This window comes from Podarcis muralis, chromosome 4 (genome assembly GCF_964188315.1).
Source record: "Podarcis muralis chromosome 4, rPodMur119.hap1.1, whole genome shotgun sequence".
Taxonomy (NCBI): Eukaryota; Metazoa; Chordata; class Lepidosauria; order Squamata; family Lacertidae; genus Podarcis; species Podarcis muralis.
The window spans coordinates 11,251,868-11,275,568 of NC_135658.1; the positions used below are offsets into that span (position 1 = coordinate 11,251,868).

General features: G+C 46.2%; 1 protein-coding gene across 1 annotated transcript in view; it reads right to left on the reverse strand.

Annotated features, from left to right (window-relative positions):
• Positions 1-23,701, reverse strand: part of GAB2 (GRB2 associated binding protein 2) — a 160,073-nt gene that overhangs the window by 64,670 nt on the left and 71,702 nt on the right. The window contains exon 2 of the mRNA XM_028725937.2: positions 1,717-2,017. Coding sequence (XP_028581770.1) covers positions 1,717-2,017 — 301 coding nt within the window. The remainder of the gene's footprint in view (positions 1-1,716; positions 2,018-23,701) is intronic.

The window sequence follows — 23,701 nt, forward strand, 5'->3', positions numbered from 1 at the left end:
TGAGTGGGGCTGAGAGACGTCAGAGAATGTGACTAGCCCAAGGTCACCCAGGAGCTGCATATGGAGGAGCGGGGAAGCGAACCCGGTTCACCAGATTACGAGTCCACCGCTCTTAACCACTACACCACAAAGGCAGTGTGGACCCAAGCAGACCTCCTTTCGGAAGGTGTTCTGCTACCTCGGTGCCACAGCTGACAAGGCCCTGTCAAATGTAACACTAGCAGCACCAAATGCAGCCTTTGATGCACATCTCAAATGTTTCAGATGCTTTCAGTATCAGAGGAGGCGGTTATTAAGCTATCTCCGTCACAGGTCATTTAAGGTCAAAACCACCACCGGGTCCCGAAACAAGCTGGAAACCAGCAAAGATCAAACATTGGCAGAGTTATGTGCTCCAGACCGCAGGCTCCAGTTAACAACCGCATTTTGGACTCACTGTACTTTTCAAACCGCCTTCAAAGCAGACCCACCTGGAGCATGCAGTATTCTAATGTAATAATAATACATTTTTATTTATACCCCGCCCTTCCTGGTTTAAAAACCGGGCTCAGGGCGGCTAATAGCAAATATAAAACATTGATTAAAATGCGACTTAAAACAGCATAAAACAGCATAGAATACAACATAAAATGCAGCATCAATATCAATAAAATTCAAAAGTCACTTTTTTTTGCGGGGGGGGGGGGGACCCCAGTCAGTAGACATTGAATGATCACCAGGGCTAACTGGCCACGTTGGTCCTACTAGGGCCAGCAAGGAGGTGTGTGAATAAGAATTTAAATGTGGGGTCATAGAAAGGGTGTCTTCATTGAAGAGGAAAGGGAAAGAGGAATAGAGGATCAGGCTAATTCAAATTGAAGGCCAGGCAGAGTAGCTCTGTCTTACAGGTCCTGCGGAAGGAGATCAAGTCCTGCAGGGCCCTAGTCTCGTGGGACAGAGCATTCCACCAGGTCGGAGCCATCACTGAAAAGGCCCTGGCGGAGGATAGTCTGGCTTCCTTAGGGCCCGGGACCTTTGAGCTATTATTATTCATGGACCTTAGGGTCCTCTGTGGGACATACCAGGAGAGGCGGCCCCGTAAATGTAGAAACGGCAAGGGCAAGAGTGAACATTATTATATACAGGTTAAAAGGACACTATTGCAGATTTTTAAAATCATGAAATGAAAGGTTGTGGAAGCAAGTGTTAAGGGTATGGCTTTGTGATGCTGCAAGATGGACATGTCTATAAGAGGGGAGGACCAGGAATGGATTATCGAACAGGCTAAAGACCCTCAAAATTCATAATGTGGTTCACCAAGAGCACCCAACTTCAGAACGTGGTTCACCAAGAGCCTCAAAATTCAGGATGTGGTTCACCAAGACCCCCAAAATTCAAGATGTGGTTCACCAATAACCCCCAAATTCATGACGTGGTTCACTAAGAGCCCCCAAAATTAATGACATGGTTTACTGAGACACCCCAAATTCATGACGTGGTTCACCATGATCTCCAGTCATTTTTGTTCCCTGTGGACAGCTTGAAAATAATGGTTGCTTTAGACCACACAAATGTGCTTGTCAACTTACCTGCTCTCATCCTAGAAAACACATGTCAGATTTTTCACTTCTACACGTAAGAAACAACCCTTTTCACAAGAGGAACAACTGCCTGTTGCTTTAAGGACTTTTTATTCTAAATGGTACCAACGTCTGTGCCGTGAAATTTCGCGCATACCTGGGTTCTCCTCGGACTGGTTGAATCCACAGATCTGGCAAATGCAACGGACCCACTTGTTCATATCCTCCTCTGTTTCGGCCACCAGGTAGAAAGTCCTCTCGCTAGTCTTGATATCGAAGACATAGCTGTCCTGCAGCTCCTTCTTGTTGAAGGTCAAGCCGGCGTCCACCTGCTCGCAGAAGTTGAGGTTGATCACCCGCAGGGGCTTCTTGGAGTGGTCGTTCTTGTAGTACTCTAGAACATCGGGGTCTCCGCTCATTCGCCCACTGCGAAGGATGAACCATCGCTTCTTCCATGCCTAGGAAAGAGAGAAGAGGTTGGGAACAGTCTGAATTCCTGGAATTAAGCATCTCCTGGCTAGCGTGGCTGAGCCTGTCATGTTTTTTTAAAATATTATTTTATTAATTTTCCAAAAATAAAAAATACTGTATTTTTTGCTCTATGACGCACTGTTTCCCTCCTAAAAAGTAAGGGGAAATGTGTGTGCATCTTACGGAGCGAATGCAGGCTGCGCAGCTATCCCAGAAGCCAGAACAGCAAGAGGGATTGCTGCTTTCGCTGCGCAGCGATCCCTCTTGTTGTTCTGGCTTCTGGGATTCAGAATATATTTTTTCTTGTTTTCCTCCTCCAAAAACTAGGTGCGTCTTATGGTCTGGTGCATCTTATAGAGCAAAAAATACAGTAAATACAGAATACAGTGGTACCTCGGGTTAAGTACTTAATTTGTTCCAGAGGTCCGTTCTTAACCTGAAACTGTTCTTAACCTGAAGCACCACTTTAGCTAATGGGGCCTCCCGCTGCCGCCGCATGATTTCTGTTCTCATCCTGAAGCACAGTTTTTAACCTGAGGTACTATTTCTGGGTTAGCGGAGTCTGTAACCTGAAGCGCATGTAACCCGAGGTACCACTGTAACAAAAATTAAAATAACAATATGGAAACAAAACAAAACAAATTGACTTCCCTGTAATCCCTTCCTTGGATCCATTATTCATCGAGATACTGCATGTCCATTGTTAAGTTTATAACATGTTTAAATCACCCGTAGTCCACTCACAATAAAATTGCAAGTATTCTTAAAACCCTGCTAATGTATTAACCTGTGTACATTGCTTCTGTATATATGCAGGATGAAGAGGTTGAATAAGTCCAGATTAAATGGGCACAAGATGTGGGACATAACATTCAAATGGCGGAATGGGAAAAATTATGGAAAAGTGATATAAAATTTACAGCATGTGCGGCGATCAAAGAAAATTATATGAAAATGATGTATGCATGGTATCTAACTCCAGCAAAATGAGCAAAAATGTATAAAACTAGCGAAAGCAAATGTTGCAAATGTAAAGCAACAGAAGGGACATTTTTCCATATGTGGTGGGATTGTAAAAATATTAAGAAATTGGGAAAGGATTTACAATGAAATGAAGAAAATGTTTAAAATAACCTTTGTTAAAAAACCAGAAGCCTTCTTAATAGGTATTATAGGAGTGGACTTACCAAAAATACAAAAGAATTTGTTTTATGTATGCAACAACGAGCCTGTCATGTTTAACACAGCTAACTGTGGTAAAAGTTCCCAACTCAGGAAAGCCTTGACAGGCAGCGTCAACTAATTCTAGATTTTGCCTCAATACTTCTCATAATAATAATAATAATAATAATAATAATAATAATAATAATCTTACACTCTACCCATCTGACTGGGTTATCCCATCCTCTCTGGGCGACTTCCTAGCAGACCAATTGGGATGAATAAGCAGCCAATGTCCTCCAAACTACTCCCAAACTTTGTGCAAAGTAATCTGGGATGCCAGATTAAGCAGGTTGCCAGAGATATCAGAGCCACGGGTCCCAATCCACCAAAAGATTCTACAGTGGAACCTCGCTTTTCGAACGTAATCCATTCCGGAACACCGTTCGAGTTCTGAAACATTCGAAAACCGAAAACTCAGTACGGAAGCCTCAAAAGGGAAAACTCAATATGGAAGCCGCGTTTGACTTCTGAGGTGCGTTTGAAAACCGAAGCATTTACTTCCGGGTTTACGGTATTGGAAAACTGAAATGTTCGTCAACGGAGATGTTAAAAAACTGAGGTATCACTATGCTGCAGAAAGGATAAACGAAATGAAAAGGGCCCACACAGGACGAGTTAATGAGAGAGAAATAAAGAGAACAAGTGTGTCTGTCTGTGACAGATTTGCTGCCTCATGCAGAAAAATCTCTTGGATGGGCCTTGAACTAGCTGGAAGCAACCTTGAATGGGCAATGAATGCAGAGCTGTGATTTATGGGCGCTGTCAGTAAACTCTGGTCCAGGGCGACGGAAGGGCTGAGCAAGACCGTTTGCCAATGCCTGATCTGAGGGAACATTTATTTAGCACAATTGTATCTCAAAACCTCTTCCAACTTGCTCAGGGCACAATGCACTAAAGTATATAGTCTGAATTAATAAATATATCTATTCTGTGAGTCGTCTGACCTGTAACGTCGTTTTGGAAGGCTTTTAGGGGTTGAAAATGCAAAGTCTGAACGGAAAGCCTTTCTCAACACCAGCAGATTCTTTGCAAGGTTTACATTTATACAGAAAAGCCGCAATTTGCGCAGGGGTTACGTTCCTGGTCATCACGCACTTCTGTGAAATCGTGTGTAACTGAAAAAGCCTGCAAACACCCTATTCTGCCCTGTCCTTTTAGTGACATCTTTTATGATGTCTCCAGCTCACTTCCAGATTCACACTGATTCGCATCCTGAAATGGGGCCCAAAATTAAAAGCATTTCAGCGGTCTGAAGATTGTATTGCTGCGTTTAAAACTCAGCGTGCCCCCCATTTGTCAGAGGTAGCACCACTGAGTTGAATGGGGCTTACTCCCAGGAAACTATCCATAGGATTGCAGTCATGGCAGATGTCTCAACAGGGCTGTGGAATCGGGTCTCCCCAAATTCAAACGTGCTAACCGCTAAGCCATCCAGTGCCATATTAAACCCTGTGGTGACCCCTTAGGCCGTCGAAATCTCGGGGGACCCCCCTCGCAAATGGTCTCCTAATACGATTTTGAACTTGCGGCACACTGACTCACGGAAAGCTCAGTATCCAGAGGTTTCTCGTCTGTGCACTCTTGTGAGATAACATTGAACTAAGATAGCTTGATTGTAATTGTCTTTCAAGATCAAATCCATATTATTTTGATCTGTTGTCACGGGGCCCCTAAAAGGGCCCATGGGCCAGGGCCTACTCTGCCTATTTGGCAATCTGGCACTGAAATGTTCTTTACAGTATGCTGGTCAGCTGGTCCCAATAATCTGGATACTAATCTATAATACAGTGGTATCTCGGGTTAAGTACTTAATTCGTTCCAGCCGGAACAAAATTTCTGTTCTCATCCTGAAGCAAAGTTCTTAACCCAAGGTACTATTTCTGGGTTAGCGGAGTCTGTAACCTGAAGCGTCTGTAACCCGAGGTACCACTGTATTAATAATAGTAATAATAATAATAATAATAATAATAACAACAACAACAGGGCTGAAGGCAGTATGCTATTTCTGGGTTAGCGGAGTCTGTAACCTGAAGCATACGTAACCCAAGGTACCACTGTAGTAGTAGTAGTAGTAGTAGTAATAATAATAATAATAATAATAATAATTTATTTATACCCCGCCCATCTGGCTGGGCTTCCCCAGGCACTCTGGGCGGCTTTCAACAGAATATAAAAACACAGTAATGCATCAAACATTAAAAGCTTCCCTAAACAGGGCTGCCTTCAGATGTCTTCTAAAAGTCTGGTAGTTGTTCTCTTTGACATCTGGTGGGAGGGCGTTCCACAGGGTGGGTGCCACTACCGAGAAGGCCCTGTGCCTGGTTCCCTGCTCTGTGTGTGTGTGTGTGTGTTGTACAGCTTGTTTCTCCCACCTCAGGGCTGCGCCACCTCCTTCCACTACCAACCAAGCCATTACTAAGGTCCCTCACACTTCCAATTCAGCATCTATGCATTGAAGCTGAGGTGTCTGCAATTACCCTGCCCAATTTCTCTTCACTGCTACGCGGCCCCCGCAAAGTTGCCTACAATGGGATGTGGCCCTTGGCCTGAAAGTGTCCCCCAGCCCTGCTCTACGCAATACTTCAGTGTTGCTTCTGCTGGTGTGGGACGTTTGAAAGCCTTCTCCATCTCCTTCCCAGCTAACGGAGGACCAATTTCACAAGTCTCCGAACATTCTGCGGCGCTCAATTCTATCTCCCTTTCCCCCGGAAAACATCTGTTTTGTATGTAGGATGGAGCTGGCTGAGTGACGCTCGCTCCGAGGGCTGTTTCTCAGATCATGCGTCTCCCTGCCAAAGCAGCGCATGTGTCTGTCGAATGCATATTGGCCCAGCTGTCAGAGACAGACAGCAGGGACTGGAGATAGAATGTTAAAAAGCGCGAGAAACAGCGCCGGCCTTTAATCATAGGTTGTCGAGGGAGTGCAGATGAGACCCAGCCCTTGAACACACAGCTGTCCCAGCTAAAGCTGCAGGCCTTCGTATGACGTGCCCCTCCACGCATAACTTGAACATACCGCAGAGAGCATCTCTTGCTAGCGTTCATAGGTAAAGCTCAAGGACACAGACCTCTGACACCAATGTCCCCTGTGCTGATTTTATAACGCATAGGTGGAATTTTGGGCCATGTTTCCGGGCTGGGGAGACAAACTCTGGCTCATGCTGTTAGGAGGGTTTGTTCCGCATTATGAGGTCCCAACAGGATTTTCTTGAGTTATGCTCAATGTGGGTTGGGCTCACTCATAATCTATTGGCAAGAACTACTGATTACATTCACGCCAGACAAAACAAAACTGAGCACCCTTTGGAGAAAGGGGATACAGCAAAGTTTTTTCCCTCCCCCTCTGAGAATTCGGGGCAACACAATGAAACCGAATGATGGAAGATTTGGGACAACAAATCTCTTATGTTCTCAAGACTAAAAAATAAATGTATCCTACTCAACGTTTAGTGAATTTATGGGGCGCGGGTGGCACTGTGGGTTAAACCACAGAGCCTAGGGCTTGCCGATCAGAAGGTTGGCGGTTTGAATCCCCGCGACGGGGTGGGCTCCCATTGCTCGGTCCCTGCTCCTGCCAACCTAGCAGTTCGAAAGCACGTCAAGTGCAAGTAGACAAATAGGTAGCGCTCCGGCAGGAAGGTAAACGGCGTTTCCGTGCGCTGCTCTGGTTCGCCAGAAGCGGCTTAGTCATGCTGTCCACATGACCTGGAAGCTGTACGCCGGCTCCCTCGACCAGTAAAGCAAGATGAGCACCGCAACCCCAGAGTCAGCCACGATTGGACCTAATGGTCAGGGGTCCCTTTACCTTTACTCAACATTTAAAATGACATCTCTCTCTCTCTCTCTCTCTCTCTCTCTCTCTCTCTCTCTCACACACACACACACACACACGCACCATTCCTCTTCTACCCCATCCAACTAGGGCACACACTTAGAAGTCTCCTGTCACCAGTCAATGCAATATTCAGCAAACTGCAGATAATCACAACTTGTGCCACCACTGGAAAGAGAATTAAGGTGGCAGGCATCTGGGACCTTACTGGCACTGTGTTTTGCAGTGACCAACCACCCTCTAGGCAAAGTATTAAATAAATGGTTTTTAAGTAGGAGAGGATGGGTTTAGAGTTGCGCAGCCTTGAACCCAAGACCCAAGGTTAACACAGTGGAGCTGGTTTCAAAGCATCGCCTCCCTGTCTCCAAATGCCCCCCCCCCCCAATATATATATTTTTAAAACATTCATCCCTGATTATTTGTGCTCATAATGGTATCAGGTGGTTATAGATGACCCAGCTTTCAATACTGGTTTGGCCTGCAAGTGTTTCCTGGTGGACACACTGCTTTGTTTCCAAATCAGTGCATGGCCTGTAACTTCCGGCAGAAACCCTGTGTCTTTTCATACCTCAACTGTTTCGATTCATTCCTACTTTTGTCTCGTGTGTTTTTTGCTGTGCTACAGAACAAGGTTACTGCCCCTTCTGACGGCAGTGTTGCTGTAACGCTGGGGTAGCATCAAAGGGCAACTAACGGAAGCGGAATGATACATGGATAGTCCTGCATTAATCCACCAATAAATGCACTATTTATTGCATTAGTCACGGGTTGCAGAATACGCCCACGGAAAACGCCGCCACCGCCAGGCCTAATTTCTTTTGTGTTTATATATATTTATAATATTTGCATACAGCTTCTACAACCACGATGATTCCCAAAGCAGTCCCAACGGCCATTAAAAATAGTAATCAGTTAAAACAACAATTAACTAACCGCGACATTCAGCAATTAAGACGGAGTAAACAGCAGAGAGAAAAGCACCACCACAGGAGTTCTCCAACAGCGGCAGACAATATCAATGGGAAGAGACCCAATGAAATAACAGGTCTTTACCCCTCTCCATCTTTTGCTTAAAAATCTCTAATGAGTAGCTGGATCAGACCAACAGACCACCTAGTTCAGCACCTTGCTTCTTACAGTGAGAGCAACCAGACCCCCATAGAAAACCCACAAACAAGGCAGAAAGGCAGTATTAGGTTCCACTTTGCTCTCATGCCTAATATTGGTGGACCAGACTCAACTCCTTCCCTTCTTCCAAAAGGAAACAAGGCAGCAAACGTTGAAAGGTGAAAACAATACAATTTAAATTAAAAGTAAAATAAAAACTGTTTAAAACATTAAAACTATCCAAGACAATTCAAATACATTTAGATAAATCTAAAAACCTATAACAGCTTTGCAGTTCTTAATTTCATGGCCAGTATCAATCAGCAATCAAGTGCCTGGGACATAGGAATGCTTTTCAATTTCTTCTGGACGTCAACAATGAGGGAGACACACGCACCACATCAGAGGCACAAATGGGGAGCCACCACCCAAAAGTCCCTGCAATGTGTCAGTGCAAACTGGGCACCGCCATGGGAGCCTTGGAAGGCAATAGCCACTGAGAAGCCTATCCACCTCAAATGATGTGGCAGATCCTCCTTTTAATAATAATAAAAAAGCTACCAAATCTAAAAGTCATAATCACATAGCATAGAACAGGGGTGGACAGCCAGCACCCCCAGAGAGGAGGAGGAGAAGGGAAAGTCACCACCACCTCAAAAAGTCTCTCTTCCCCTCTTAACATTATCACCACTTCATATTATTCCCCCACTTCCTTCCTTCCTTGTCACAAGAGTGTGGTGGTAGCTCTGGCGGTAGCCAACATTGGTAATATCCAAGGGCAACACGATGACCAAATACAACAATGCAATGTCAATATAAACTCGTTACATAATCTATGTTGTTGTTGTTCAGTCGTTTAGTCGTGTCTGACTCTTTGTGACCCCACGGACCAGAGCACGCCAGGCACTCCTGTCTTCCACTGCCTCCCGCAGTTTGGTCAAACTCATGCTGGTAGCTTGGAGAACACTGTCCAACCATCTCGTCCTCTGTCGTCCCCTTCTCCTTGCGCCCTCCATCTTTCCCAACATCAGGGTCTTTCCCAGGGAGTCTTCTCTTCTCATGAGGTGGCCAAAGTATTGGAGCCTCAGCTTCAGGATCTGTCCTTCCAGTGAGCACTCAGGGCTGATTTCCTTCAGAATGGATACGTTTGATCTTCTTGCAGTCCATGAGACTCTCAAGAGTCTCCTCCAGCACCATAATTCAAAAGCATCTATTCTGCGGCGACCAGCCTTCTTTATGGTCCAGCTCTCACTTCCCTACATCACTACTGGGAAAACCAGAGCTTTAACTATACGGACCTTTGTTGGCAAGGTGATGTCTCTGCTTTTTAAGATGCTGCCTAGGTTTGTCATTGCCCCTTCATGGATCACTGCCTTGCCGTGGCGAAGGGGCTTGAATAACTCAGAGAAGCTATGAGCTATGCCGTGCAGGGCCACCCAAGATGGACAGGTCATAGTGGAGAGTTTTGACCAAACGTGATCCACCTGGAGCAGGAACTGGCAAGCCACTCCAGTATCCCTGCCAAGAAAACTCCATGGACAAAGACAACAGGCAAGCTGCCTTATTATGGGTCAAACCATTGGTCCATCTATGACGGTATTGTCCACACTGACTGGCAGCAGCTCTCCGGGGTTTCAGACAGGGTGTCTCTCTGCCAATGAGCTAGGGCCCTTCCCAGCTGGCCGAACCAAGTGAGAGCTCAGCTAAAGCCCCAGTTGCAATGGGCAAAGAGGGGCAGAGGAAAACCCTTTGCTTTTTTATTTGCAGGAGTCAGTGTGCACAACCAATGTTGCCAACCCTTGGGGGGGGGGGACGGAGAGAGGAGCTACTCATCTCCCAGGGCTGCAAGTCTTCTGCGTGAGGACGGCGCCTGTTACGTGTTTGGCGTGCAGCACAGGAACTGGTGCATTCCTCCTCGTCCAGAGGTCACCTTTTTGCCACCTGCGATTAAGACAAAGTGGCGTTTTGTTCCGATGAAGCAGGCAAGGACTAAAGCAAAGGAAAGAAGAGACCTCTGCATAGCTTGGCAAACAACCAGGGAGTTAATTGGGCCCCAAAACCATTCATCAGGTGCCTTTTCAAAGCCGAGCCGAGCATGATGTGGCATTTATCTCCCGTAAACAGGTCTGGTCTCCTTCTGCGCAGGTGAGGCCTCTGCGCTCGGCTGCTGGGAAGAGGCAGCCCAGATACTCAGGTGGTACGGCTGCGTCGAGCCTGCAACTGTTTCACCCAGTCAAAAGCATTGGCAGGAATTCCTGGCTGGAACTACAGGAAGTGTGTTGGGTCAATGTAGGAACATAGCCTTGCACTGAGTAAGACCCCCACTCTGTCTAGCTCTGTAGGATCTACAACAGGGGTTGGCAAGGCTGGATCACTCCCACGGAGATCATCCGTGGGCTGGGCCAGTGCAGTGAGACTCCGGAAATCGCGCCTGCACATGTCCGTGGTGCTGGAAATTGCTTCTGCGCATGCCCAGACGCTGAAAACCGTGCTTGCGCAGAAGCAATTTTTGGCATCTGGGCATGCGCAGAAGTGATTTCTGGCACCGCGGACATGCGCAGACGCGATTTCTGGCATCTGGGCAGAAGCAATTTCTGGAGCTGTGGAAGCGAGTCCCCGCACCGTGCTGGTTTAGTGCAGCGTGTGAGGACTTGGTTCGGGGGCGGCTTGGTTTGGGGGCAGCTCATGGGCCGGTTAAGTGACCCTCATGGGCCGCTTCCACGGGCCTTAGGTTGCCGACCTCTGCTTCCCCATGGGCCTTAGGTTGCCGACCTCTGGTCTACAAGGACAGGCTGTGGCTCTTTGGAGTTATGGAAGAGGCTGTTTTCCAGTCCTACCTGGAGATGCCAAGGATTGCACCTGAGGCCTTCTGCATCCAAGGTTGATACTCTGCCACTGACCTGCTGGGGCAGTGTTTGAAATTAGATGTTGTTTAGTCGTTTAGTTGTGTCCGACTCTTCGTGGCCCCCTGGACCAGAGCACGCCAGGCACTCCTGTCTTCCACTGCCTCCCGCAGTTTGGTCAAACTCATGTTTGTAGCTTCGACAACACTGTCCAACCATCTTGTCCTCTGTCGTCCCCTTCTCCTTGTGATCTTTCCCAGCATCAGGGTCTTTTCCAGGGAGTCTTCTCTTCTCATGAGGTGGCCAAAGTCTTGGAGCCTCAGCTTCACGATCTGTCCTTCCAGTGAGCACTCCAGCACCATAATTCAAAAGCATCAATTCTTCAGCGATCAGCCTTCTTTATGATCCAGCTCTCACTTCCATACATCACTACTAGGAAAACCATAGCTTTAACTATACGGACCTTTGTTGGCAAAGTTTGAAATTAGCCAGGCACATTTTGCACCTGGCTCTTGGCCACTTGTGACCGAGTGAAGATCCCCGGGGGCCTGATATCTTCACCATCTGGAGGTGCATGCCTGAGGATCCGTGGATCTGGGCTGTTTTCACACACACTAATACCCCATCCTGTATAAATCTCTCCGTTATATTTTATCTGCACAATTGGAATGAATTTCAGGAACCGAAATTCTTTACCTGTTCAGCCTGAGCAGGGGCAGTGAACAACGTTACAGTTAATTGATGTCGCTTCACTTACCCCTACCCCACTCATAGTTGTGAAGAATATTCTTACATTACGAATGGTCCATGTCGATGTTAAGAAAAGGAGGTAGGAATAATCCTACAAATATGTGGACTGTCCCTGGATCAAGTGACTTTTCTTCCTTAAGTTCTCAAAGCTCTAAAAAATTAAGATTACAATTTGGAAGACAATTGGACTTTTTTATTTTATTTTTTATTTTTATTGGATTTGATTTGATATGTTAATTAGATGTTTTTATTGGAAAATTAATATTAAAAAAAAGTTCTCAAAGCTCTTAACCCAGCTCAAGGTTGTCATCTGAACTATCCAGATGTTCAAGTGAGAATCAACCACAGTCAGTCCATCCTTGGAAAAATGAGACTTTAGAGCCTTCTTGCCCCAAAATGGCAACTAGAAATTCCGTTTTGGCCACTGTAACCCCGGATTAAGGAGCCATTTAGCACCTGGCTTATATACCTGAATTTCTAACACTCCCCGCAATACAGATCTTTGCTTTACAGAGCCCCTGTGCTGAGAAACAGGATACCTCTAATCGCCAGATGGCGGACATAAACAATAGGGTACGGCGCTCCGCATCGTCTCCAGCTGGTGAGCTTCCAAAAACAGCTGGCTGGGAGCTCTTGGAAGCATGCAGGATTAGACAGAACTTGGTCTGATCCCACAGTGCAGCCCCTGTGACGAGAAGCCTGGAGTACAAGTTGGGAGCAACAAGGATAGAGAGCCAGCAGAACTTGCTTCCTGCTAAAGATGCTTAGGATTACAGCCTCAGCTGAGCAGAAACACAACCACATCTCAGAAGGGGGAAGGATGACTTCCCTTCTCTTTGCCGTTTTCCCCACTCCCTCCCCATGCCTTCCTTTGTCTTGTCACTCCAAAGATTTGTAGCCTAATTAGTTTTGCACTAAATCTCCAACTGGCCGCGCAACAGCCGAGGAAGTGGCGGCAGGACGGATCTTCGCAAAGGCAGCAGAGCAGCAAATTGTTTGGCAGTAAAATAAAAGCAAAAACCGTAGGCCGGCTTTCGGATTTCAATTTGGTTTGGGAACTAAATGCAATTTCCCCTTTGACATGCCTGCTAATAGAGGAGCTAAATATAGACATGCAGCCATCTTGCTGCGCCTATCACCGAAGGGGGGGGGGGGATATATAACTTGGGTCTTCCTCAGCAGAGAAGGAAATGGGATAGGGAAAGAAAGAAAGAAAGAAAGAAAGAAAGAAAGAAAGAAAGAAAGAAGGAAGGAAGGAAGGAAGGAAGGAAAGAAAGATAGAAAGATAAAGGCAGGCTTATGCTCTGTCGCTCCCCAAGTGAATGGGGAGGTCAAGATAACCTTCCCAGGTCCTTTATGAAAATCTCTTTAATTTCAATATATATGCAATGCTCCAGTGAAGGGGAAATAGCTCTGTTCATCTACAGAGAGCTCTAATGGTCTGAGGTTTTTGCTCTTTTATTCATTGTACTCACCCTCATGTGGGCAGCATAATTGTTGTATGTTGCTGGGTGATTTTTGTGGAGGATCACTTTTAGAAGGTTTGCTTCACTTTTGTGGATTTTTTTGGTATACAGCAATACCTTGGTTGTCGAACTTACAGTGGTGCCTCGCAAGACGAAATTAATTCGTTCCGCGAGTTTTGTCGTCTTGCGATTGTTTTCGTCTTGCGAAGCACGGTGTCGGAAAAGTTTTGGAAAAGCTTCAAAAATCACCAAAGTCTTCAAAAACCTCAAAAAAGGCTACCACACCGCGTGCTATGAGTTGCTCCTCGAAGTCAAGTCGCAACTGTATTAACAGTGTTAAGAAAAAGGAAACAAACTTGCAAGACGTTTCCGTCTTGCGAAGCAAGCCCATAGGGGAAATCGTCTTGCGAAGCAGCTCAAAAAACAAAAAACCCTTTCGTCTTGCGGGTTTTTTGTCTTGCGAGGCATTCGTCTTGCGAGGTACCACTGTATTCCGTTCTGGGAGTCGGTTCGACTCCAGGAATCGTTCAGAAACCAAGGCACGGCTTCCGATTGGTTGCAGGAACTTCCTGCATTCAGTCGGAAGCCGTGTTGGACGTTTGGCTTCCAAAAAACGTTCACAAACCAGAACAAACCGGGTTTGCAGCATTTGGGAGCCGATTTGTTCAGGAGCCAAGCCTTTAGACAATCAAGGTACCGCTGTATTTTGCATTGTTTAGTGCACGTATTCATTGAATTTATATCCTACCTTTTCCTCCAAGGAACTCAAGGTGACTTACACGGCTCCCACCGTCCAACATCACCTGCAAGGCCCACTAATTTCCAACCACACTGGCTCTCATATAGCACAACGTGCCCAAATACCTTAAAATGTACCATTAAACACCCTATATATAAAAGTGTAGCAATGACAAACCTAGACAGCATCTTAAAAAGCAGAGACATCACCTTGCCAACAAAGGCCTGTACAGTTAAAGCTATGGTTTTCCCAGTAGTGATGTATGGAAGTGAGAGCTGGACCATAAAAAAGGCTGATCGCCAAAGAATTGATGCTCTTGAATTATGGTGCTGGAGGAGACTCTTGAGAGTCCCATGGACTGCAAGAAGATCAAACCAATCCATTCTGAAGGAAATCAGTCCTGAGTGCTCACTGGAAGGACAGATCCTGAAGCTGAGGCTCCAATACACGTCATGAGAAGAGAAGGCTCCCTGGGAAAGACCCTGGTGTTGGGAAAGATGGAGAGCACAAGGAGAAGGGGACGACAGAGATGGTTGGACAGTGTTCTCGAAGCAACCAGCATGAGTTTGACCAAACTGCAGGAGGCAGTGGAAGACTGGAGTGCCTGGCGTGATCTGATCCACGGGGTCACGAAGAGTCGGACACAACTAAACGACTAAATAACAACAACATATAAAAGTATGCTTCCTGCAAGCTATTCCCTTTGCATGTAGACCATTGAAGGAATAATCAGTGGCGAAAGGAGCGATAATGAAGGATTGCTTCTGTTACGGTATGGGCGCAAGTTTGTGCTTTCTCTCCAACTTTCTGAAATCAAGTTCCCTTCCAAACTTACTCTGAGCGCGCAAGTGCACACACACAAATTGGCCATCCATCTCTTCGGCACAGTAGTGCGCAGACCTCCTTGCACCCAAGTGGTGTGCTCCTCCTTCCAATATCTGTGCATTCCACATGGCTGGCCAGCCAAACGAAATCTGAAGGGCACCTTGCTTCAGAAAAAAAAGAGATACCTCGCAAGTTCAAATGGTATCCATTAATCACGACATGCTAGAGGACCCAGATTGAAGGATCGGGCCATTAAGCCAACAGAATGCTCAACTGGAGACCCAGTTCCAGTTCATTTCAGGGGTTTGGCCATTCCCTAGTTTGTTTCGAAACCCATTTTCCTGGTTTGTCAGCCCTGAGCCAATTTGTTCCATTCACTCTGTCTCCTGTTTCAAGTGGGGCTCGGTTTTCTGCACTGCTTCGATCCATACCCTCTCCTCTTGAGCTTAAAAGATCTGAAGGTTCCTGGGCCAAAATTTCACATGACACTGAGATGGAGTGCAGTTTTTATTTTGACTTTTCATTTTCCTATTACAGTGGACGCTTGGGTTGCGAACGTGATCCGTGCGGGATGCACGTTCGTAACCCGCAATGTTCGCAACCTGCAGCGGCATGTCTGCACACGTGTGGCTTGTGATTTGACACTTCTGCGCATGCACAAAGCGTGATTTAGCGCTTCTGCGCATGCGTGACCGCCGAAACCCGGAAGTAACCCGTTCCAGTACTTCCGAGTTTCGGCGGTCCGTAACCCGAAAAAACGCAACCTGAAGCGGCTGTAACCCGAGGTATGACTGTATTACAGTGGTACCTCGGGTTACATACGCTTCAGGTTACAGACTCTGCTAACCCAGAAATAGTACCTCGAGTTAAGAACTTTGCTTCAGGATGAGAACAGAAATTGTGCTCCGAGCAGCCGGAGGCCCCATTAGCTAAAGTGGTGCTTCAGGTTAAGAACAGTTTCAGGTTAAAAACAGATCTCCAGAACGAATTAAGTACTCAACCCAAGGTACCACTGTATTTTATTTTATTTTTTTAAAAAAGCTTGGAAAACATAGGTGCCAATACTGCAACCTGGAACAGATGACTGGGACTGGGGTCATAATAATATGAACAACAACAGAAGCAGTTGCTGGTGATACAGACTCCCTCCAGCCTGGCAGGGTGTTTTTTGGAGGGGGGTGGCAGATTTTTTTGCATGTGCATTCTGCACCATGTCACTGACACACTAATAGTGCACTCATGGTAGATTTATACTGGACCATCCACACGCATCGACACACTTTATTCGTCATTCTGCAAGGATTTCCCTACATTATTGCCATCTGGATGAGCACTCTTGCGCTACAGCGCAACAAACGTCGGTCAAAATATAAACGGGAACATTTCCTGGCATGCAAAGTTGCGGGATTTCAGCAGGAGGCTACGGGACAGGCGTCAATTGGAAACGGACCCTGAAACTTGGGGCAGGTGCGAACAGTAGTATGTGTGGGGTTGGGCATAACCATCCCAATAACTACCAAGGGCCCTAGTCTCCGTTTCCGATGTTTACATATCTCCTTTTATGTGCAGATGCCGAAACCAGATGATGCCGTTCTGCAACCTCCGGGCAATTTGAGCTATTTGGCTCTGATATTCCAGTAAACCAGAAAACGCTCATGCAGAGACTGCACTGTAAATCAGGTTACGTCTACAAAGTACACAGGTCACCCCCTTGACTATCATCACGGATTTAGCCCTGCTGAACCACCTGACTTCCTGACTTTGTGGAGCCTTTTACCACTAGCAGGGACGCGGGTGGCGCTGTGGGTAAAAGCCTCAGCACCTAGGCTTGCCGATCGAAAGGTCGGCGGTTCGAATCCCCGCGGCGGGGTGCGCTCCCATCACTCGATCCCAGCGCCAGCCAACCTAGCAGTTTGAAAGCACCCCCGGGTGCAAGTAGATAAATAGGGACCGCTTACTAGCGGGAAGGTAAACAGCGTTTCCATGTGCGGCTCTGACTCGCCAGAGTAGCTTTGTCACGCTGGCCACGTGACCCGGAAGTGTCTGCGGACAGCGCTGGCTCCCGGCCTATAGAGTGAGATGAGCGCACAACCCTAGAGTCTGTCAAGACTGGCCCGTACGGGCAGGGGTACCTTTACCTTTACCTTACTGGCGGAAAGTTAAACGGCGTTTCCGTGTGCTGCGCTGGCTCGCCAGATGCAGCTTGTAACACTGGCCACGTGACCCGGAAGTGTCTCCGGACAGCGCTGGCCCCCGGCCTCTTGAGTGAGATGGGCGCACAACCCCAGAGTCTGTCAAGACTGGCCCGTACGGGCAGGGGTACCTTTACCTTTAACTTTACCTTTACCACAAGCAGAGAGGCTGATACAGACACCCACTAGCTCTGCAGGTGAGGTCAACCAAGTCCTGAGACTTGGAAAACGCGCCTCCTTGCAGGGATTTCTGGCTTAGTGACAGCTGCCCTGCACCTGGGTTTCAGAGGAAGCCATGCGTTATCTTCCCTGTTATTGCAGAATAGCAGATAAAAGGGGGGGGGGGGGAGAAGGTACCAGAGGCAGACAGTCCATAATACTTCAGCAAGAGATTACAAAACACCCTTTCAGAGGCAAGGCCCTGGCAACTTATTTAATCACAGCAGTGGCTGATAAGAGAACTTCCGCTGCTGCTGCCGTGGCTCCGTGAAGTCAATAAAGAGCAAAATCCACTCAGAGGGGAAGAGATGGGCTCTTTCCTTCTAAAGATTTCAGCGCATGTAAGGACACAGGTTCGCTCTTGGATATATTCTAGATTATACTGCAAAACCTCCAACCACTGTGTGTTTTTAAAAGCTCCCGCTGCAGGACCCAGCAAATGGAGCATTGAACATCTGAACATCTGGAGAGCAGTAGTTACGGAAATTACGGGAGGCCACATCTTTAAAGTTGTTAAATGTTACAAATATTATGCATAACTGTATTATTTCGAATTGATAAATCAGGGAAGTTACCCAGCTTTAAAAATCATATAAAATCAACTCCTTTGCCAGTTTCCTTCATTCCACCGCCAATTTGCTTCATTGGCCAAGGACTTGGAAACCACTTGGTCCCCACCATAATCCCTCAAGCGGAAGGTCACATACTCACAGGAAGGTACTCATAGGTGTCAGTCGCTGGGCAAAGGCACTCCTCCGGACTTGCCCAGGCAGCAGACTATGCAAACCAAAGTTCTATTGTCCCTTTGTAATAGGTGCTTAGAATGTGTGATAGGAATTTTGAGGTCTTAGATATATGGTAATGTGCATAAGCGTACCAACCAAGCTCGTACATAGATCAGCACAGGAAGACCGACCTGGAACCATTTTGGATTCCTAAACTGAGCAAATGTTTTCTCTGCAAGGTCAAAGTGGGAAACCTCCCATTGTCTCTTTCCTCACAAATCCTGTCTTAAGGACACATTTAAGATATGAATAGGGTGTGAGCCTGTGACCTGGCCCCAGGAACTAAGTATTTATCATTACAAAAGACTAGCCAGGCTGCCCAGGCAATCCAATCAAGTAACCTGCCAGACAGGAGATAAACAAGGACAGAGAAAAACAACATTCAAATTTCTGTTTTTAGACTGCCTTTTTTGTGATGTAGGTATGATGTATCTGAGGGGTGGCCTTAGGTTACACCCCTTCTGTGATGTATGTATGATGTTTCTGGGGGTGGTCTTGATCTACAGGGTGGCAATTTCAAAAGTCTTTATAAGGCCTTGCGCGCCATTTTTCGGGGTTCTTCTTCTCTCCTGTGGGTGAGGGGAGCACCCTGTTGCAACAGATCAATAAAGATCAAGCTTACTAGCTGCTTTGCTTCTCAATATTCTCTGGTTGGCCTCTGTTATTCTCTCCTACCAATAGGGAACCTATGTAAGGACTCTATATGGGCTCTTGGATACCCCATAAGGGAAAAAGGGCAATTTTTGTTTACAACAAATATACTTCCCAATACATATCCTGTATCGGCCTGTTGCCCCAACACATTCCTCCTATGTTAATCATGTATAACCCTCCCCTTTTCTGATGTGGCAATGATGTAGTGATGATGCTTAATGAACTGTATCCTGGGATAAGATAGACACGTTTAAAAATCCTTGTCACCCCATCCTCGGGGTTCAAAATTCCTCTTTGAACCTGTTGTGCAATAAACTTTGGTCTACAGCTATTTGCTGGTTGCTGGACTCCTTTCTTTATTCCGCAGGGACCAGCGGGCTCTGTCCGATGAGCTGGGTGACTGAGCAGCCTCGCACCTAGATTTTTCCGTAACAGCAGTGTAAGAAACTCAGATATAGAAGCTAGGTGCAAAATGGCTCCTTAAAACGGGGTTACAGTCGCCAAAGCGGAATGCGCAGTTGCACAACCAGGATGTGATTTTATGTTTCCAGTTCAAATCCCAGCTTGGAAACCCACTGATTCCACCCCCACCCCCCAGTTTTTAAGGGAGGCAGGGAAGACACCAACAAGCACACACTGCAACTTGCCATTTCCCACAAGCGGCGAGACACCGCAATCAAACTCGGTTTGCACGTTTACGGCACAATTCTTTGTCTGGAGCACCACACCTGTGACCCGGATTTTAAGAGGCGAGGAAAGATGCAAGAGACGTGGCAATCAGATACCCTCTCGAACTTCGTGATTTATTGGCATTTATGAGGAAATAGGTCCGAGCAAGGGGAATGCACAAGCAACCATGCTCCTGTACACTGAGGAGGTTTCTCTGACAGCCCTTTTTGCAAAAAGGACAGGCATGCCCCATTAAGCGCGATTGGCTCCCGGCCTCAGGGCATCCATCAGCTTGGCAGGGAGGGCAACCCAAGCTTGAAGAATTCACACTCCAAGGACAGGCCTGCAAGAGCCTCGACATTTTAATGAGGGAGGCTGAGGATTTTTCCTTGTAGATGAGGAAAGAGACTGAATTTATGGTGTGCCTGCTGTTGTGGTGAGCTCTGGTGGCTACTTGCAAAGCGTGGCTTGCTAGCGAGGCCCAAAATTTGGGAGTGTGTGCACACCCCACTGTCCTTGCCCCGCTGCTGCCCCAATTCCCTTCTGTTGTGGACTTTAGCTAGGACTTAGTGCCCTGCCAAGGAATCTCAGGGGCCGCACTGCCTTATGGTCCCGAAAGATCTTCATTGGCTCCCAGTACGTTTCCGAGCACAATTCCAAGTGTTGGTGCTGACCTTGAAAGCCCTAAACAGCCTCGGCTCAGTATACCTGAAGGAGCATCTCCACCTCCATCATTCAACCTTCAGAGTGGTACCTATTTATCTACTTGCACTTTGAGGTGCTTTCGAACTGCTAGGTTGGCACAATCTTTTAGAGCAGAAGATTGTGACGACTTTACCCGGCTCTAGGAAGAGCCGCCAGTTCCTTGCCGAAGCCGCACAGCCAATCCTGCTGTGTCTTACTCCTGAAACGAAATGCAAACATGCGTACTTTCCGGTGACACCTGTTTACACAGCCAAAGCGCCTTTTAATCCAATGTTGTATTTTACCCAACAGCTGGGTTTGTTTGCTTTCGGCCACGTTCTCCAACAAGGAAACACAGGAGAGCCCCTAGCGCATGAGGGGAACACGAGGAAAGTACTGTACATGAGCCCGTTGTGCATAAACCATAGCTTTAACTGTCACCGGGCAAACCGATAGGTAGAGTTTGTAGCCATTTCTGCCTTATCCCTCACCCCCTACCCACCCTGCAAAAATGTGCAGCGCACAGGTCTCTCAGTTTAGCCATGCCATGGCTGGCTGGCCAAATCTATTTTCTGTGCTTGAGTAGCTAAGATGCATCAATGCCTTCAGGGAGCTAGGATTTAATATCCGCTCACATCTGAATTAAATAGGAAATTGAGAGCAACACCTATGAACAAAAAAACGAACTGCATCCTTTGTGAACCTATGTGCTATTGCACCCAGTCACTGATTAATCTAACCCAGAACTGTCTACTCTGATTGAAAGCCGCTCTTTGGGGAAAGGGCGGTAGAGCTTGGTGGTAGAACATCTGCTTTGCATGCAGAATGTCCAGGTAAGATTATGAAAGGCTCCTCTCTGAAACCCTGGAGGTTTGCTGTCAAGACGGTAGGCTTCGCCGAGCCAGATGGACCAAACGCCTGATTCAACAGAAGGCAGCTTCCTGTTCTAAAATAATAATAATAGATGGTTCAGCTGTTTAGGTATGTAACAGCTAGGATTCTTTATGCACAAAAATGGAACGAGGTTCCCAACAAGGAATGGATAAGCAAGGTGATGGGGCTATGCAGAAATGGCAAAGTTAACAGCCAAAATAAGAGAAACTAATGACGATTGTTTTGTGGAAGAATGGAAGCCTTTTTCGGATCACTTAAAGAAATGTTATCGAATGATGCACTCGCGAGCAAGATTTGAACTCTGAGCAACAGGAGGAATTGGAGATTATTATATTGTCGTTATTGTATAAGAAAGGGAAGATAGTGTGCAGCAGAGGGGGAAGAAATTAAAAATACCGTGGTAAACGGGATGGGAAGTCGACAAAAGAAAAGGAAAAAAATTACTATGTATTGAAGTGTGTTCTTGGGGGGGGGGGGGAAATAACAAACCTAGACAGCATCTTTAAAAGCAGAGACATCACCTTGCCAACAAAGGTCCGTATAGTTAAAGCTATGGTTTTCCCAGTAGTGATGTATGGAAGTGAGAGCTGGACCATAAAGAAGGCTGATCGCCGAAGAATGCATGCTTTTGAATTATGGTGCTGGAGGAGACTCTTGAGAGTCCCATGGACTGCAAGAAGATCAAACCTCTCCATTCTGAAGGAAATCAGCCCTGAGTGCTCACTGGAAGGACAGATCCTGAAGCTGAGGCTCCAATACTTTGGCCACCTCATGAGAAGAGAAGACTCCCTGGAAAAGACCCTGAGGTTGGGAAAGGAGAAGGGGATGATGGAGGATGAGATGGCTGGACAGTGTTCTCGAAGCTACCAACATGAGTCTGACCAAACTGCGGGAGGCAGTGGAAGACAGGAGTGTCTGGCGTGCTCTGGTCCAGGGGGTCATGAAGAGTCGGACACGACTAAACGACTAAACAACAACATTGAAGTGTGTATGTTAAACATTTGAAAATTTAATAAAATATAATAATAATAAAATTAGAGGGCAGCTTGCTACGCTTCTGTGTTCAGGGCTTTTTGAAAGGGGTCTCTTCCAGAGGGAGATGTAATTCTGTCAGCATCTCCTAATTTTATAAGGTCTTATTATTAATAATTATTAAGTCAATGTATTTATTCGCTGGCTTTCTCCCAAGGTGGGATTCAAGGTGGCGGGCAGATTTTTTTAAAAAAACATTGTTATAAAATTTGTTGTTTAGTCGTTTAGTCGTGTCCGACTCTTCGTGACCCCATGGACCAGAGCACGCCAGGCACCTCTGTCCTCCACTACCTCCCGCAGTTTGGTCAAACTCATGTTGGTAACCTTGAAAACACTATCCAACCATCTCGTCCTCTGTCTCCCCCTTCTCCTTGTGCCCTCCATCTTTCCCAGCATCAGTGTCTTCTCCAGGGAGTCTTCTCTTCTCATGAGGTGGCCAAAGTATTGGAGCCTCAGCTTCACGATCTGTCCTTCCAGTGAGCACTCAGGGCTGATTTCCTTCAGAATGGAGAGGTTTGATCTTCTTGCAGTCCATGGGACTCTCAAGAGTCTCCTCCAGCACCATAATTCAAAAGAATCAATTCTTTGGCGATCAGCCTTCTTTATGGTCCAGCTCTCACTTCCATACATCACTACTGGGAAAACCATGGCTTTAACTATACGGACCTTTGTTGGCAAAGTGATGTCTCTACTTCTCAAGATGCTGTCTAGGCCTGTCATTGCCCTTCTCCCAAGAAGCAGGCGTCTTTTGATTTCGTGGCTGCTGTCACCAAAGAAAAACAAACCAGTTACAAGCAGTAGCCACAATACACTGAAACACACTAAGAACCAGCATCAGAGATCGCCCTGACAGCAGTCCAGCACCCTAATTTTCAAAGATCTGTCAAATACAAAGGTTTTGATCTCCTGGTGGACGAGAACAAGGAGGGAGCCAATCTAACCTCTCTTGGGAGGGAATTCCGCCATCTGGGAGCAGCCACAGAAAAGGCTCTCTCTCGCGTCACCTCTTGCCTCTAATCAGGGTGGATAAAAATCAGTGATTTTAAAAAAACAAAAACCAACGGATTTTTTAAAATTTAAATCGGATTTTTAAAATAAAATGCTTTTGGAAGAAAAGTCTTTCTAAAGAGTTTTCTACTTAAGTTACATTATAGTCCAATGGCTATTCCTCAGGAAATAAGGTTTTGTTTTAAGTTTTTTATGTGTGCTAAAACTCAGTCTAAGTTTTGTTTTTTTAATCGTTTAAAAAAAATCAGTTAACAAACATGGATACATAATGCTGTAACATTATTGTTTTAGTTAAATAAATAGTTTAAATTGTTTATAAGGAAAGGATTATTTTTCTCCTTCCAATAAAGTACAGCAGAAAAGTTGTCCAAATATACACAGTTAACTTATTAAACCTCACAAGAATTTCATAATTATCTGTGTATGTATTTCTACTAGTAGAACCAAATCAGTAATTTTTGATATAACTGTAAAAACTACTCTGAAACTACTTTTTTCATCAACAATCTGGCTTCCGCATGCTCAGTCGGTGCATTGTGATAGGAATTTTATGGTCTTAGATATATGGTAATGTTCATAACCGCACGTACATAGAGCAGCACAGGAAGACCAACCTGGAACCATTTTGATTCCTAAACTGAGCCAATGTTTTCTCTGCAAGGTCAAAGTGGAAAAGCCTCCCCATTGTCTTTTCCTTCACAAATCCTGTCTTAAGGGTATGTCTGTGTTTGAATAGGGTGTGAGCCTG